This window comes from Cucumis melo, chromosome 7 (genome assembly GCF_025177605.1).
Source record: "Cucumis melo cultivar AY chromosome 7, USDA_Cmelo_AY_1.0, whole genome shotgun sequence".
NCBI lineage: Eukaryota > Viridiplantae > Streptophyta > Magnoliopsida > Cucurbitales > Cucurbitaceae > Cucumis > Cucumis melo.
In genome coordinates, this window is record NC_066863.1 from 25,263,263 (window position 1) to 25,281,502 (window position 18,240).

General features: G+C 30.4%; 2 protein-coding genes across 3 annotated transcripts; one reads left to right on the forward strand and one right to left on the reverse strand.

Annotated features, from left to right (window-relative positions):
• Positions 1–2,250: 2,250 nt before the first annotated feature.
• On the reverse strand, positions 2,251–3,718 carry LOC103493193 (polygalacturonase inhibitor-like). The gene has a single exon (XM_008453859.3). The coding sequence runs from the start codon at positions 3,324–3,326 to the stop codon at positions 2,328–2,330; it is 999 nt and encodes a 332-aa protein (XP_008452081.2). The 5' UTR covers positions 3,327–3,718; the 3' UTR covers positions 2,251–2,327.
• A 3,088-nt stretch (positions 3,719–6,806) lies between these two features.
• LOC103493195 (late embryogenesis abundant protein D-29-like) lies at positions 6,807–17,903 on the forward strand. 2 transcript variants are annotated; one of them, XM_051087166.1, is made up of 3 exons: positions 6,807–7,214; positions 17,315–17,424; positions 17,505–17,903. In XM_051087166.1, the coding sequence occupies exons 1-3, from the start codon at positions 6,973–6,975 to the stop codon at positions 17,774–17,776; spliced, it is 624 nt and encodes a 207-aa protein (XP_050943123.1). In that variant the 5' UTR covers positions 6,807–6,972; the 3' UTR covers positions 17,777–17,903. The 2 variants fall into 2 exon arrangements, with proteins under 2 accessions (XP_050943123.1, XP_008452083.1); XM_008453861.3 differs by lacking the exon at positions 6,807–7,214 and adding an exon at positions 16,612–17,054.
• The last annotated feature ends 337 nt before the right edge of the window (positions 17,904–18,240 follow it).

An 18,240-nucleotide genomic window follows, 5' to 3' on the forward strand; every position in this document is an offset into this window, starting at 1 on the left:
CTCTTAAATTTTGATGTGACATTACAAAATTTTTAGGCGGCTCCATGCGTGACCGAATACTATAGTCAAATTAATAAAACTAAATAAATTAATAACTTTACTTATTCAATATAATTAAAAGTATACCCATACCCTACTAATTCAAACAATAATAAATACAATAACAATACATGAAACAAAAAATCATCATGGGTCCGCTCTAGTCTCCACGAAACCCATTCAATTAGACTAAGTTAAGAATTAGAATAAGGCCACCAAATCTTCCCCCTCTCCCACACATCATATAAATTATTTAATAACATTTCTCACATTCTAGATTATTTGATTAATCTCTCTTTTTTTGTTCTAATTACCAAAATTTTTGTATCTTGGAAAGTAGAGATCAAATTACTTTTATGATATCTCTTTTTATTTACTATTAGCAACATATAAATTGATACAAATACAATGCATTTTTATAGTTCTTTTTTTTTTTTTTAATTAGGTTTTAAGTTAACTTGTGTACATCTTCATTAATTTTATTGGTAAATTTGACTTTATGAAATTTAAATGCGAGAGAAATTTGTATTTTTTGTTTTGCAAGGAGGGAGATTGGCCCAAGATTGCAAAAGTGTGCAACGAGAGGAAGAGGGAACTTTACTTCTTGTTTGGCTTAAGGAGTTAGTAAACGTCATGAGTTTGCCGTTCTTCATACTTCACTTTTTGAAATTTACAACTCTATTCATTGCTTCAAACACCTCAAGAATCTACTCGCAAATATCTATATCTATAGTATATATGAAAGCATATCTTGTAAGGGTAAATACTTCTAGGTGCCAATAGTGAAGTAGTACTATGAAGAAATGGTGAAAAGAATGTCCATCGAAGAGTGAAATAGAAGATGAAATCGTAAGCTTCCAAGTAGTGGGAGGAGACCAAGACTCTAACTACATGCTTGTTGAAGAATGAGCTGGCGACTCATAGGCAGGGGTTTGGTTAAGAGAACCCACCAAAGGCAATGCAAAAGCAAGTCTAAATGGACGCGATTCTCACTACTTGGGGACTTGAACCTGGGTGATCTATCTATGACTAAGATGAAGTTTGGGAGAAACTAAGAGGAGGTCCAAACCAACCTTACACTTTTTATCTTGACCTATTTGACCATCTCACTACTCTTATTTAGGTGGTATCCCGAGCTGGAATTCCATAAAAAAAAAACACAGGATGGAAAGATATGACTAAGCAAAATATAAATAGAAAAGAAATCCTTTCAAGTCATTCAAATCTACAAGTTTTTCTACATCCATATGATCTACTAAAGTTGATCGGTGTTTTTATTATTAATTTAGTGGCAACTTTGTCAGCAAAGTTTGTCCATTGTTTGTTCTAGTTTTTTTCATTGAACTAATTATAATTTGATTATTTTACTAATGGAATGGTTGAGCAATAACTTCATTTCATGTGTTTAATCCATTTATTTATTGTCTTCTCTTCCACTACACAAAAGAAACAAAAAAATAATCAAGTCACCACTCAAAATTTTCCCTTTTTCTCACTAATTAATTGTCTCTTTCAAATTTTCTAAATCTTATTCACCTTCTTTTTTTTTCCCTTAATTCTCTACCTCCCAACTATTTAACATTCTTTTTCCTTATAGTAACTATTCGTTATCTTTCTCCACCTTTCAAAATTTTATGTTTTAAATCTCCAGATATGTATATATTCATTCATTTATTAATTTTTTTAGTAGACAATATAAATTAGTGGTTAGTTATGTATATATGTCTATATACATGACTATACGTTTTTCTACATATATATATTTATTAGTAGACAATACATACATACATATATATATAAGTTTTTCGTCTATACGTTTTATGTTTATATGAGAATTTTTTTTTGAAAAAAAAATGTAACCATGGAAATCTTTGATATGATAAAAGTATGTACTTTTGGCTCGTGTTTTTTTTTTTTTTTTTGAAGTTATTTTAATAACAAAATGGTTGAATAATTCATATTTTTACTTTTATTAAAAAATACGTAAATAATATTGAAATTTGTTAATTGGGTTAAAAGTAAGGAAATATTTAAAACTAGAAATATGAGAATTTCTTCTTTAATATTTTTTACCTAAAAATCATTAAAAAAGAATGATTTAATTTTTAATAGTTTATGAGAAAAAAGTTCAGAATTTTCATAGTCAAACAACATTACTCAAATCTTCTTAACACTCGAATTCAACATTTGATCAAACAGAAAGAGACAAAATAGGAGTCAAATATTTAAAGATCATAAAATTAGGAAATGGAAGAAAAGTCCTTGTAATCAATCATCCACAATCTCTATCATTTGCAATCCCCAAGCGGTGCTCCACACAAACACTTATTATGAAAGTAAGAATACAAATCAAAGCTTTGCAAATTCCCACCCACCGGAATCGGTCCACAAAGTCGATTATAACTAACATTCAGATATTGCAATTTCAGTTCCGTCATCACCGGCGGCAAACCCCCAAACACCTTATTATGATTAAGATCCAACGAAGTCAAACTCTGAGGAAACACTACCTCCGACAAATTAAACTCCAACAAGTTCCTCGACAAATCAAGAATCTGAATCGTCTTGTTGGCGCCGAAGAACATAAACGCGTCGCCTTCAAGTTTGTTACGGGACAGATCAATGGAAGTGAAATTCAATCTCGACAAAGAAGAAGGGATTTTGCCAGAAAGTTGATTGTGTGAGAGAATCAAATCCGGGGCTTGTTCTCCGGCGAAATAGCCGAAGGAGTCAGGGATTTGTCCTGTTAATTGGTTCCGATCCAACCGGAGACCGCCCAAGCTAGGGAGTTCAGAGAGGGAACTTGGGATTTTTCCGGTGAGTTTGTTGAATGAGAGAGTAAGAATGAAGAGATTTTTTAGAGTGCTTAAGGAATCTGGGATTTCGCCGGAGAGACCGTTCCAGCTGAGGTCGAGAAATTTGAGGTTATGGAGTTTGGCTATGGTGGGTTGGATGGGGCCGGTGAGATTTGGGAGCTTGTGGAGCATAAGGGTTTGTAGGAATGGAAGGTCGCCGACTTCGGGTGGGATTTGGCCGGTGAGACGGTCGTCGGCGAAGATGGTGAGGGAGATGATTCGATGGGTAGTTCGATCGCATTTGACACAGTACCAATGGCAGCAATCTGTTTGTGGGTCCCAAGAGGTGAGAATGTAGGGATTGTTGAAGGCTTTTTTGATTTTTAGAAGCACTTTTTTGTCATTTGGATTGCAAAGCTCCGCAAAGGAAATGGTAATGAAGAAGAAGAAGAAGAAAGGGAGCCATGAGAGTTTGTTGAGATTTGAAGCCATGGATTTGGATTTGGATTTGAGTGAGTAATTGTGGAGAGATTATATTTGGTCTGGATTGATTTATAAAGGTGAATGTGAGGAAGGGGTTTTGTGTGTGAATGTGCTTAATAGTGTTTTTTATGAGTGGAAGACAAAGAGTTCAATTATTAGCTCATGAAGATATGCATCGAATAAGGTATAGACTTCAAAGTCAAACAATAGAGACGCTTGGTTTGGATTTGGGTTTCTATACTTTTAATATAGGTTGAAGAGATATATCATCATTCATGATCTCAGCATTACCATTGATGAAATTAAGGAGCAATTGCATTAGATAACATTCTTACGGATAATAATTAATTTATTGTATAACCATTTTTATAAACACGGTGAATATAAGATACCAATAGATTCTACGATGGACTTCGAAAATGAAATTAAATTTTTTGTCATATATGCAAATTCTTTCACATTGAGTTATAATTATAAATACTATGGATCTATATTTGCAACCGTTCATATTATTGGGTTTTAAAAGAGTGAAATCGGTAGAAAAAACAAGGATATCAAGAAATTGTTTGAACTCTCAACTTGTCTTTTCAGTATAATAGTTGAACTTCCCAACCATTATAACAGACACTTAGCTATAGTAAAACTATATGACTTCATTTGTAACTCATACTAAAATTAGCTTATGCTCAAACACCAATTATTATAACTCGTAAAAATTATGATCACCACTAACTATATACAATAACGAACTCAACGCTCTAGACAATACTTAAATGCATGTTTCAAATCCCATGACAAAACTTATAGAACTATATATGTGTGTGTAATATCAACAATATAAACAACAAGAACAATGAAGCAAAGGAAGAGAGAGAATTGAGAAGAGACAATATGAAAAACAATTGAATCCTGTGGTGAGTCTTACAAAGGTACCATATACTTTATTTATAGACACGTCATAGTATAAGTTGTAATATAGGATAATTCAATAGATGTGAGTGTTACAACATGTAGTTCAATAAGAAGCTATTGAGATTTGAGTAACATATCTAGGCTATGAATATCAACACTAAATATATTTTACAATATTTACTACATTTATAATACTCTCCAATAAATTTTTCAATCACTGTTTCAAATCGTAGTTAGATTTTACAGCAAATGTTTAATATATATAATTTTAAATTATATTATATTCCCATAAAGAAAAAAATGAGTTTGGTGAGATATTTGAAAACAATTAAAATTTTAGCAAATAAATAATTTAATATAATCTATGCAATGTGACACGTATCATATCAACTAGAAATAATTACAACATTATAGTATGTGACTAAATAGTATGTATAGTTCTTAATATTATTTAAAACGAATGATCAATTACTTGAAACAATAGAACCGTGATAGCATATGGCTTGTTAATGTATTTATTAAAAAGAAGCCAAGTCATGCATGCCACCTAAAATACTATATATTATTAGGCACTATGTATTAATGCCAATGCCATTTAAAATAATATAAGATAGAAATGGACCTCTAAATGTGGTATACTTTACTAAAATCACTATTTTCCCTTAGTCTTGTATATATATATATATGTATATAAAGGTTGCTTTATTATCTTAGTCTCTTAAGAGTCAAATTTGTGGGACAAAAGTTTTGTTTACTCCAAAGATTTGTTGACTTGAATGTTGACTTATTAATAGTGATTTGTATGTGTAAACACGGTTTGCCAAAATCTTTCTTTACAAGAAGTTTCTTGTACCCATTCCCACAAAACAAAACACAAAAAGAGGTCATTGTTTATAAGGTTAAATCTACCATTTTTATTCTGTGAAAACTTTCCAGTCTTGAATATATATAATTTTGAACCTAATAGGAAAAAGAAATCGAAAAATCTTTACATTGGGTTTGACGACTATTTCATTTTTTGTTTTTGTTTTTAAAAATTTAGTATGATTATTGAATTTTAAGTTAAAATTAAAAAAACAAAAACAAAAATAATTTTTTGAAAGGCGATCTACGACTTTAGAGGTAAAAGTAATGTTTGTATATAAGTTTTATTTTCAAAAACAAAATAGTTACAAAATGTTACCTAAATGTTTTATTTTAGGTATCGGTAATTTATTGATTTTTCTTTAATTACAGAAAAAACATAAAAAAATCAATCAACCAAATTAGAATAACCTTGTATCCAACAAACATATATGTAGATATCAAAATCTCAAAAGATACGAGGGAGAGCAATTTTGAGTAACAAAATTTACATGAGAAGAGGTTTCACTCGTGAAGCAGTGAACAACATGAGGTTATTTGACCTTGAAAAATAGAAGAACAAGACCACTCCTTAATCTCTTGCAAACCTTTTTGTATTGTCAACCACGCTCGAGATTTTTGTTAGACATTTAACTCCATATATAAAGAAGGATGTGCAAGTGGTAAACCGTTCGACGAGCTTTAATCTCTTTGTAGATGGCCATGGTCTCTATTAACCACTCTCTAACAACTTAATTTGATCCTTATTTATTAAATACCTTTTATAATTAAACTTTCATTATGTAAATATAATTATAAAAATTCAAAAGACTAAACATATAATAATTTATTTTAAATTTACTTTTAAACCATCTTTCAAAATCATGTCAATGCCATTTAGTCAAATTATTTTGATAGAAAAGATCTTCTTTCAACCTATCGAGAATTTATTGTCCTTATTATTTTGTCATTTTTCTTTAAATCAAAATTCACGAAAAATTATATAATAATCCAAAAATATTTCTACTTACTTTTGAAGAAATTGAGTTGATAAATATACAATTATTTTAATGGCTAGAATTGTTTGGCTTGTTATAGTCTAATGTTTGGACATTTTTTTCTGTCAAATTGTTGGGTGAAGTACTCCAAAATTAGTTTAGTAACCTTTTTATTAGATTTTCCATGGTTGACTTAAAGAAGCAAAAAAAAATAAATGCTCCAAAAACACATATCACTAATTTTTCTCTCTTTTTCCTTTTCTCCTTCCTTTTGTAATTTCTAACTTTAAAGAAAACCGTCAACGTCTTTTTCTATATAATATTGGACTTTATACAAATAATTCAAATCCATTATTGATAGGGTTCTTCAGACGTAAAACCAACACAAATATTTTTTGGTTTATCCTATTAATTAAATTGATTTATTATAGAAACATTTAATTCTTAAGCTTTTAGTTTAGTTAATTGTAAATTTCAAAATGTTCGTAATTTTATTTTTGGGTAAACCTGAATAGGAAGAAGTAAAAATACGAAACGAGGAGAAGAGTGGGTCCATCCAAAATGAATACGTGTCCTATTGAACGCAAACCTCGAACACGCCACGTAATCGAGATACGACGAGGTAATTAACCGCCACGTCTGATACAAACAAGCCACGTATCCGTCTCCCCTCACCGGCTTCTGTCCGGAAATCCTCCCAACCGCACGTCATATACAATATTCAAATACCTAAATTTGTAAACTCACGATTTCACCACCCAATCTCCACTCCCATTTACCTTTTGAATTTTTATATAACTTTTTTTGTTTTTGTTGGTGGTGTGGAGGTGATTGGACTGGAGAAAAGAGAATTGTAATAATTGAAACAAGAACGGAAGAATAAAAGAATAAAGAAAGAAATAATGGGGAGGAAAATGATGACGTTAGTGGTGGCGGTGGTATTGCTGGTGTTGGTGGCGGAGAAATGCAGGGGGGATGGTGAAGATGCAGTACAAGACGTGAAGGACAGTATGAGTGAATTTGCGAAGGATGCAAAACTTGATGAAAAGGCCGAAGCTGTCAAATCTACGGCTTCTGAAGTATACAGCGATGCCAAGGACAAGGCTGAGTCCTGGTCCAACTGGGCTTACGACAAGATTTCCAAGTAACACAACTCTATTTCTTTTCCTTTCCAATGTAATTATATTCTATTTTGGGGATATAGAATCGTAAGTCGGAAGAACAGTGAAAACAGAACTAAATGAATTTATCGTTTTTTAGATTATATTACATTATTTGTTAGATTTGTTCATTTTGAATATAAATGGGTTAAATTGGAAACAGGGGGTTAGGATTGAGCGAAGAAGAATCGAAAGAGAAAGCTCATGACGGAGCGGATAAAGCCTGATGCAGCCGTAAAAACCGCAGAAAAAACGAACATAGCAGCTTGAGGTAAATTTTGAATAAAAAAAGGCAGAACCCTAATGAATTTCATTATTATTTCATCATTATCTCTAAATAAAATTTTGGGAAAAATTATATAATATCTAAAAAAATATTTCTATTTCTTTTGGAAGAAATTGAGTTGGTAATACTCTAATGTTTAACTTGTTATAGTCTGATGTTTGGACATTTTGTGTCGAATTGTTTGGTAACATTGTTTTATTTGATTTTCCATGTTGGACTTTAAGGGGAAAAAATGGAAAATATGCTCCAAAAACTAATCATTAATTTTTTGTTTTTTTTTTTTCTCTTTCCTTTTTTAATTTCTAACTTAAATGAATTGTCATTACATATCCATTATTCGTAGAGCTTTTCAGATGTGAAATCAATGAAAGTGATATTTTTTCGTTAAATCCTTTTCGGATCCTCTAATCTCAGATGTGAAATCAATGAAAGTGATATTTTTTTTTTCGTTGGATCCTTTTCTGATCCTTTTCGTTTGTAGAATTTTTACGAGGAGTTCACTTTGATTTTGTTAACTTTTAAAGGATGAGGCCGTTTTTATATATTGATAACTAAACTCTAAATTCAATCGTATTAATTAATTCGGTGTGAGGATACTTAGTCGTTAGGTTTTTAGTTCTTAGTTTTGTTGGTTAATTTTATAATTTATTTTTGGATTCAATTTTGGTTCTTAAATTTCAATATCTTCTGTTATAACATCCATTTTAATTATATCTTTGGAAGATCTTCACAAGTGATATCGAAAATGCTCAATTGTATTATAATTTATTATCGTTTGTTGTTTAGTTCATTGGTTCATCATATACAATCGGTTTTTTCTAATGAAAAAAATGCTTCAAAACATGGTGAGAATATTCGTGTTGAGCATGTTAATTCGTTGGGTTGACGATTATGAGAAACATCGTTTTTTATCCTGAAAAACGTGTTAGATTATCGTTTCAATTTAAATGATTGTTTTAAAATCTTATGATTTAAAAGATCATGGTATGGTAAGTGATTTATTAGATTAAGATCGTTTTTTAGACGAAATAGAAATAGAAGACGAAGTAGAAGAATGGGTTTGTTTTAAATTATTGTCTAACTTGAAGAGTCTGAATAAGCATTATACTTTTTTCTTAAATTATCTTCAACTCAAAGATGAAGGAATAAACAAAAGTTAGTTTGAAAATTCAATCCGATTTATGATTAAAAAGGTATCTGCTTCTCGTGTATATTTCACAAAATTCTGATTGAACCATTTTGGGAAACATCTTGAAAGTCTCAAACGAAACTTTAGATTTAGATTTAAAAGATAATGTTTGAAATGATTCCAAACACATTTTCCTACATCTTCCACATCTGACGCTTTTTTTGTAACGTTCAAGTTGTATGCCCTTGCCAGAAAGGCATCGGATGACAGGGTTTCATTTTCACTCATTTTCAATTGGTTCTCTTGTAGTTCTTGTGAAAATCCAATGGTTCTCTTGGCTAGTAGTGATGACTTCAGTGAAAATCCAATAGTTCTCTTGGCTAGCTGTGATGTAATCTTTTAGTCTCTTTCGATCCTTTTCTTAAAAACGAGGCAAGAGTAACAACACCACCATCTAACTTCCAATTAGGCCCTGTTGGGTATATCTTAGATTTTGGATTTTGAGATTAAAAGTTTGGTTATTATAATTTTAGATTATTAAATTTTAGTATAGTACTTTCAAATCGTAGAAGTCTTCAACAGCATTAACTCTAGTAGTTAAAAATATGGGTTTAAGCTCCTTTTAATTTTATGTTATTGAAGAAATCTTTTTCTACAATAAAATAGTGAAACTGTGGACTATAAAGACGGGTTAACCAAATTTGTGGATCTACACTGTTTAATATAGTTCTTGCTTTAAAGGAGTGTATAATTGTAATAAACACTATACTTGCATAGTGTTCTTCACAATTGGTAAAAAAAAAGAAGGTAAGAAAGGAAGAAAAATGAAAATCGTAGTCTTTCCTTATCTAGTAGTTAATGTGGGAAAAAAGTGTGCCCTTTTTGGAATTGCAATAGACCAACTGGCGTAACCCACGTTGGTATCGCCCACCACGTGTTTGTGTTAATGTCTCAACTAACTTCCCTCTTTCTTTCTCTTCTTCTATTCCATACTATCTCCACCTGTCGTTGCCTTTCAAATGCCTTCCAGATTCTTCTGCCAGCCTCCGAGAGTGGCGCCCAAATGTGGCTAAGCTGCCGATACTTGTTCACCATGTCGGTCACATTGAGCTATTCCCTTGCACGTCATGTGCTGATTCATTGCTTTTAATCCTTTGCTACTTTCATTATGTTTCCACTGATATCATCTTTTAAATGGCCAAAAGGAAATTCGAAACAATTTTTTTTTACTTATTATATATATGTCTATAAAATATAAATTAGTAAAATATAACTGTAAGTTAAAGATTTATTGAAATGGGATTACTATTTAAATTTATGTGGATTAAAAATGAAATAGGTTTTTCTAGAACTTACTCTAGAAGTGAGCAATAATAATGATGTCGCACGTTTCATTTTCATATAAAATAAAATATTCTAAAGTCCATATTTCCGGAAAGTAAAATTGTTGTGTAGCAACTTTTTATTGGGCCCAACTTGGGCTTTATAGAATCACATATTGTAAGGTTGGGTAATTAAAAAATAATTATTAAGTGTGTAGCAATGTATTTTAAAAAATTGCAAATATAGCAAAATCTATCAGTGATAGGCTTTTATCGTTGATATACTCTTATAGTTTATTCGTGATAGACTAACATTTGTTATATGGTCTATTAGTGATAGACTTCTATCATTGATAGATTTTGACAGATTTTGCTATATTTGCAAATTTTTTAAAATGTTGCTATGTACTTAATTATTTTGAATATAATTGTTACATTTGCAACTATCCTTTTATAGTTTCAAAATAATTTATAAGTTGGTGGTTCTAAAAATTAATAAATTTATTGACTTTCATAATAGCTTCATTATCTATTTTATCAAATAAATCTTTCTTGCAAGACAATCATTCAACTATTGGTTGTCTATTCAATTACGTAACTGAGTCTTTATCATAGTAGAAAGTGTCATCTCTACGGTAGCCGTTGTAACTGGTAAGATTAATGCTAAGGTAAGCAACTGATAGAGATAAATTTTATCTTTAGTTGTTATCACCATCTTTTGAGAAAAACCACAATTAATCAAACAAATATATTATCTGAACACAAATATATTATCTGAACACACATCGATATAATTTTGAAGTTGATCTTCAAGAATAAGAAGCTCCGTAGTTGAAAAATCTCTAGGATAAAATTGTGCAAGGCTAATGAGCTTTTGTCTGTCAAAAGCAGTAAATGAATTGATTGGATTGAGACATGCCACACAAAGAAGTAACTTGGTGCTTTTCTCAGTAAAACGATTATTTGACATGCATAAAAAATCTCAATACGACAATGATATATATTTGTGATTTCTTGATAATTCCTTCTTTGCTTCCCTCGAACTAAAAATGCATCATCCATTTTAAGCACTATGATACCATGTTTATTATAAAAACTTGAAACTTCATCCAACAATGATTGTCATTCTGACTCTCTCATTGACTGTAATCTTACTTTACAAATCTTGACCAAATTCATTGCATTCATAATATCCTGATCTTTTCTCTATAGTACTTGAAATAAATCATTTGTGATTTTCAAGATAGTTTTTATAAGATGCACATAAAAAACAAAGTCAAATGATTGGATGGAATTCATTGCTTCATATATATATATATATATATATATATATATATATATTTTCAGAATTTGATCTATCGTCTATGATTATCTCAAGTACCTCACAAATTGAATGAGAACAATGAAACAATAATATTATTTAAGTTTCATAAATTATTTAAGTTTCATAAATTATTTCAAGAGTTACTAGAATAGGTATAAAACAAATGGACTAATATAAAAAATATGAATGGCTTGAAATATTAAAATCAAATGGTTAGAGATAAAGTTGAACAAGAAGTTAGCTAAGAAGAAGTTGAAGAAGGAATATTTAAAGTTAAAACAAACAATAAGAATGGTCTTAAATATTAAAACGAATGGATACAAATAAAACCACAAACTTAAGAATAAAAAGAAAAATAAATAAATAAATAAAAATTTACCACATAAGATGTTGGAGAAAAGAAAAAAAAATTGAAAATTTTAAAAAGTTAGAAGTTGAAAAAATTAAAAGACTAAAAAAATTAAGTTGAAGTTTTATGAAAATAAAAAAATAATAAAATGAATAGATAGTAGCTTTAATTTAGGTGGGAAAGAGTGTATAATTATTATTGTTTCTTGGATGGAAATCGAAGAGTTGCAATTTTGGAGAAAAAGAAAAATCTAGGAATAAATTTCATAAGTAGGATTTGAATCCAAATTGGAAAGGTGGCTAACAATTAGAAAAACCACAAACCTATTGATGATTATTAATAATTAAATCATTATATATATATAAAGACAATAAAGTTGAGGGGGGTTCGAGTTCCCCTGGACCTATACTAAATCCGTCAGTGCATATTCGAGAGAGGGAGTATAAGCTAAGGTGGACATGAAGGGACCAACTTATGGATCTATAAGCTTAAGATTACCATTTTTTATGCATTGAGTTTCAAAAATTTACACTCAGATAAGGTTCAGATGATCCTGTCCATGAAATTTGTTTGGAAAAACTTGTCAAACGTGCATACACTTATATTTGAAATGTTTTTAGGAAAGGTATTTTAAATAAAAATATATTTTTGAAAAACACTTCTTTTTTTCGATCATAATTATCACCGATAGTACTCTTAAAAAGCTTATTAAATTTAATAATAGGAATATATTATTTGAATTGGGTTAGATTAATTTAAAATATGGGTTGGGTTGGATTGAAAATTTTGATTTTTTTTTTATTGGGTTGGATCTCGGGTCGAAAAATTTGGTTCAGCTCAATACGAATTAATACTATATATTTTAGGGGTAATTATAATAGGTAATTATTTTTAGAATAATTATTGAGTATGTAGCAATATTTTAAAAAAAATTGTAAATATAGCAAAGTCTAAACTCTTATGGCGATAAATCAATATTTGCTACATTTGCTACATGCCGATGGACTTTTATATTTGTTATATTTGTAATTTTTTTTAAAATGTTGTTATATTCTTAAATATAATGGTTATATTTGTAACTATTTATATATATATATATATATATATATATATATATATTTATTTATTTAGTATTTATGGATATTTGAAAATTTGAATTTACGGATGTTTGAATATTTGATCATGTGTATTTATCGATATGATATGTACAACAAAGCTTAAATTTTACAAATATTATAAATGAAAAAAAATTAATAATACAATTTGACAAATCAATTCAACCCAATCCATATTTAGAGGTATTGGGAGTACAATTTGGATTATTCGAATTGCAAATCTAATTAACTCGAAAATATAGATTGGATTGAAAATATCTCTTTAATCCATTTTAATTTGTTTACAAATTTTGTTGGATGAGTGTAGAAGAGGTTTGGACAACCTATAAGAAATGATATTAGAGTCCAAATAACGTATAAGGGAAGCTTAAAGGGGTATTCAGCGTGAATCAAATGGCGTGAGAATTGAATGTATGTGAGTTTATTTAGTGGAGTTTTGAATTTCTGGATTCAGTTAATTTCTTTATTTTATTTTTGAATTGGACATCATAAATTTATCATGCATTAAACTTTTAAATTTTTTATTTTATTTTATTTGTGAATTGTACATTCTAAACTTATCATACGTTAAACTTTTAATTGGCTTTTCTTTTTACATATTGTACCTCTGATACAATTTATTGATTTTTATGATGAAAAATTTTAACATTTAATAACAATAATTTTGACTATAGTTGCAATGGTACAATTATGAATATTACAATTTATGAAAATTTCAGTTAAGCAACAAGGGTTTAATAGGTTAAAATAAGTATAACCAAAACAATCATAAGTCAAATAGAGTTAAATTAAGCCACGTATATGGTTGTCTTCTTATGATCAAATTGTGAATAGAAACAAGTTCTTTTACTGAAGGTTTTTTCTTAAGTCAATTCAAATAAGTTCTAAGTCTTTTAATTAGATCAATAAAAAAAATGAAAATGGTTATTAAACTAAAAATAAATTATGGTATATGCGATATATAGTATTAATTTCTATATTGATATTTGATTTATATTTGAGATTTTGGTAGGACATTAATTATTACCAGGAAAAATATAACAAAATAAAGAAAATTTCTTAAAATAAAGAAAGTTAATTTTAAATAAAGAAGAGATAATTAGGAAAGGATTTGATTATTATTATTATTAAAAACTATGAAAAAAGAAAATAGAAGTATGAAAAAAATGCTTATTTTAAAAAATATTATTACGATTAAATTAAATGTTTAACATTTAGAAAAAAATGGTTTTCAAAAATTCACTTTTATTAACAAGGTTTGTAACAGTTGTCGAAGTTGGTTATCGGAAGTTCGTTAATGGAGTGGTCAAAATTGATATCCAATGGTCGATTAGTAATGGTCATCATGAGTGGTGTTTGAAGTTGGTCAACAAATCTTGTAGATTGAATTATATATATATATAAAAAGATAGTTTGAATAGTGTTTACTATTTAAACTCATGGACGAGAGTGTACGTAGCCTTGGTGAAGAAGATCGATAATGTTTAAGACGATTGGTTGGTTGCCTACTATTCATGATAATCAATCGCTAAGGGTCGTGGCTATTGGTTATTGATGATCACTAACGACTATTTGTTTATAATAAGCATGACATCAATATTAACGACAAAGATGTTGGGTTTTATGTTCTAAAACTCGTATATAGTAAATATAATCAGTTGATCGTTATTAATAAAGTTTTTTATTATTATAATTTCAATAAGTGTTATTGATTATATTATTAATTTTGTCTTAATAATCTAAATCCAATAAACTAACATCTTAAGCTGTTTAATGAGTCTTGAACGGTATGTAGAGATATACAGGGATCAATGTTCAAGATCAGCTTAAAGAGTATACTAGTTGGGTACCTTATCCTGCTAACACTGTGGATACATCTCACTTTGTATTTGATACAAACACATCGATCTAATGTGTTCATGTATGTGACATGCGAGTGAGGGTATCCTATGCAATGAGTTTGCATAAGACTGGACCACGAAATAGTAATCACTAGATATAACTCCGTTAACTAATTGGATTTAGGATGACTTAGGTGATTTAGTTCTAATCTTGAGTGTATTATGAACTTCTGTTTGCGAGAGATGTCCTTTGATTTGTACAGGTGAGAGTGATCAGATTGTCGACTCAATATGTTTATCATTTTGGGGATAAGACCGAGTGGGGAGCTGGAAACATAATCACACACGATTCACTCATTCTCACCTTTAGGGTAAGTAGATAAGTGTTCCCTTAAATGGTGTTTCCGAGACTTGAACAAAAACTCTCTCTATGGCACGAGAGAGGGTAGGGATCTTTGTTTAGTCTCAGAGACACCATTTAAGAGAACACTTATTTACTTACCTTAAAGTCGAAAACGAGTGAATTTCATTTTGTGTGATTATGTTCCTGGATCCCCTCGATCTTGTTCCCAAAATGATAAGCATATTGAGTCAGCAATCTGGCCACTCTCACCCGTACAAATCAAAGAACAATCTCTCGCAAACAGGAGTTCATAATACACTCAAGATTAGACTAAGTTACCTAAATCATCCTAATATAGACTAAGTTACCTAGATCATCTTAATAAAATAGAAACCTAACTAATTAACGAAGTTACATCTAGTGGTTACTATTTCACGGTCCAGTCTTAGACAAACTTTTGCATAGGATACTCTCACTCGTATGTGAATCATTGTGTTTGTATCAAATACAAAGTGAGTCGTATCCATAATATTATCAAGATAAGGTACCCAACCTATAGACTTTTTAAGCTGATCTTGAACATTGATCCCGTTATGTTAGTTTAGGATGTTTGTTTATTGGACTTAGGTTATTAAGACAAAACTAATAATAATACCAAATAACACTTATTGAAATTATAATAATAACACTTTATTAATAAGTGTTAATGAATTATATTTATTATCTATGAGTTTTAGGAATAAAATCCAATAAGTTGATCATGAAGTTGGCCATCGTGTGCTATGATCATCAATAAACATTGATAAGAGGTTAAAGTAAATTTTTTTAAAAAACATATAATATTCAATAAAAGAAAAAAGAAACGAATTTCAAATTCATGGATTTGTTGGATTTGTTTTTTAATTCCATAATTTTTATTTCAAGTGTCTAAATCAAATGTCAAAATCCCTAATTCCAAACATACGGGCCAAAGGAGTTTTTAGGACTCATAAAAAATCTCATAGAGATCGAAGTTGTCCAAATTCATAAGAATGGCAAACCATAAGGGAGGGATTGGAGGATTTGGACAAAAATGGTGCCTTAAGGATCTATTGTTAGTAAAAATGGCACGACAGCCCATATTGAAGATTTGTTGAGGGACAATCATGAGCTCGCGTGACAATTACACTTTACTATTCCATACAAGCAACCAAAACTGCTGTTTGGAAATGTGCCTATATACCATAACATTTTGCTACTATATAGTTATTGATCATCACATACTCAAGGATAAGAGTTTCTAGAGGGGTAGAGAGAGAGATAAATATATGGATTTATTGTGAAACACATAATCAATGAGTTGAGTAAATGAATAGATGGACAGAATCGTAAATGCCAATGTCCTAAATAACCTAAAAAAAGAAAGGAGGAATGGGTAAACCTGAATAGGTGGAAATGGGAATAGGAAGAAGTAAGAATAAGAAACGAGGAGAAGAGTGGGTCCATCCAAAATGAATACGTGTCTTATTCAACGGAAGCCTCGAACACGTCACGTAATGATAGATACGACGAGGTAAATAACCGCCACGTCTGATACAAACAAGCCACGTAACCGTCTCCCCTCACCGGCTTCTGTCCCAAAAACCTCCCAACCGCACATTATATATGAATATTCAAATACCTCAACTTGTAAACTTATAATTTCAGCGCCCAATCTCCATTCTCTTCCTTTTTTTTTCTTTTGAATTTTAATTCGAATTTGAAGTTTCATACAATTTTATTTTTTGTTGGTGGTGGAGGAGATCGGGATCGGGATCGGAGAAAAGAGAATTATAATAATTGGAAAAAAAAAGGAAGAAACGAATAAAATAATAATAATAATAATAATAAAGAGATAATGGGGAGGAAAACGGCGACGTTAGTGGTGGCGGTGGTATGGCTGGTGTTGGTGGCGGAGAAATGCAGTGGGTATGGTGAAGCAGTACGAGATGTGAAGGACAATGTGAGTGAAATTGCGGAAGATGCAAAACTTGATGAAAAGGCCGAAGCTGTCAAATCTACGGCTTCTGAAGTATACAGCGATGCTAAGGACAAGGCTGAGTCCTGGTCCAACTGGGCTTACGACAAGATTTCCAAGTAACACAACTCTGTTTCTTTTCCTTTCCAATGTAATTATATTCTATTTTGGGGATATAGAATCGTAAGTCGGAAGAACAGTGAAAACAGAACTAAATGAATTTAGTATTAGTTATCTGTCTCAAAATTATCCATTCAAACATCGTTTTTTTAGATCATACTACGTTACAAGATCAGAAAAATTAAAGATCGTTTGTTTGTTTGTTTTTTTCTTTTTAGTTTTGTTCATTTTTAACATGAATGGGTTAAAATTGAAACAGGGGATTAGGATTGAGCGAAAAAGAATTGAAAGAGACGGCGCATAACGTAGCGGATAAAGCAGGGGATGCAGCCATTAAAACCACAGAAAAAATTAACACAGCAGCTTCAGGTAAATTTTGAATTATAGAAAACCCAGAGCAAGTACATATATAGATTATTCAATTATACGATTTTGTGGATGATGATCAGGTGCATCTAATTACGCATCTGAGAAAGCGGGAGAGGCAGCGAAGGCAGCGTCGGAAGCGGCGAGCAACCTGAAGAGCAAGTCGGGGGATGTGGTGGGGACGGCGACGGAGAAGGTGAAAGAGACGCTGGTGAGCGGAAAAGATAAGGCGGCGGAGGTGTATGAGGCGGCGAAGGAGAAGAAGAAAGAGAACTGCGAAACGGCGAGAGAAATGGCGTCAAAGACCGCGGAGGAAATTGGGTGTAGGATCAGGGAGAAGACTGCTGAGCTGTGAAGGTGTTGTTTATGGTTTTTTTTTTTTGGTTAAATCGTATTGATTTGGATTTTATATTTGGGTCTAGGGATTGAGTTGTAATGGATGTTTTTGTTGGGCTGTTTAATAAAATATTGGTTGAAGTGGAGATGTGATTTTAGTTTTTTCTTTTTTTTTGTCCATATTATTATTTTATAAGGAAAACACTTTTTTATCTAAATAAGTTTTTAGAATATGAACATCAGAATTTAAATAGCTCAAATATCTAAATTTATTAGATGTATTGGAATTTTACTATATCTCATCAATTTTCTGTAATGGGTTTATATAGAAAGTTTTTATCTGCTTTTCTTTGTAAACGATTTTTGGTTCGTTCAATTTTTTGTTCATTTTGTATACAAAATTATATGAAAAATGACTATTAATAGAATTAGTTTACTAAACTCATTTAATATCATTTAATAACAAATGTGTAAAATTTTCGT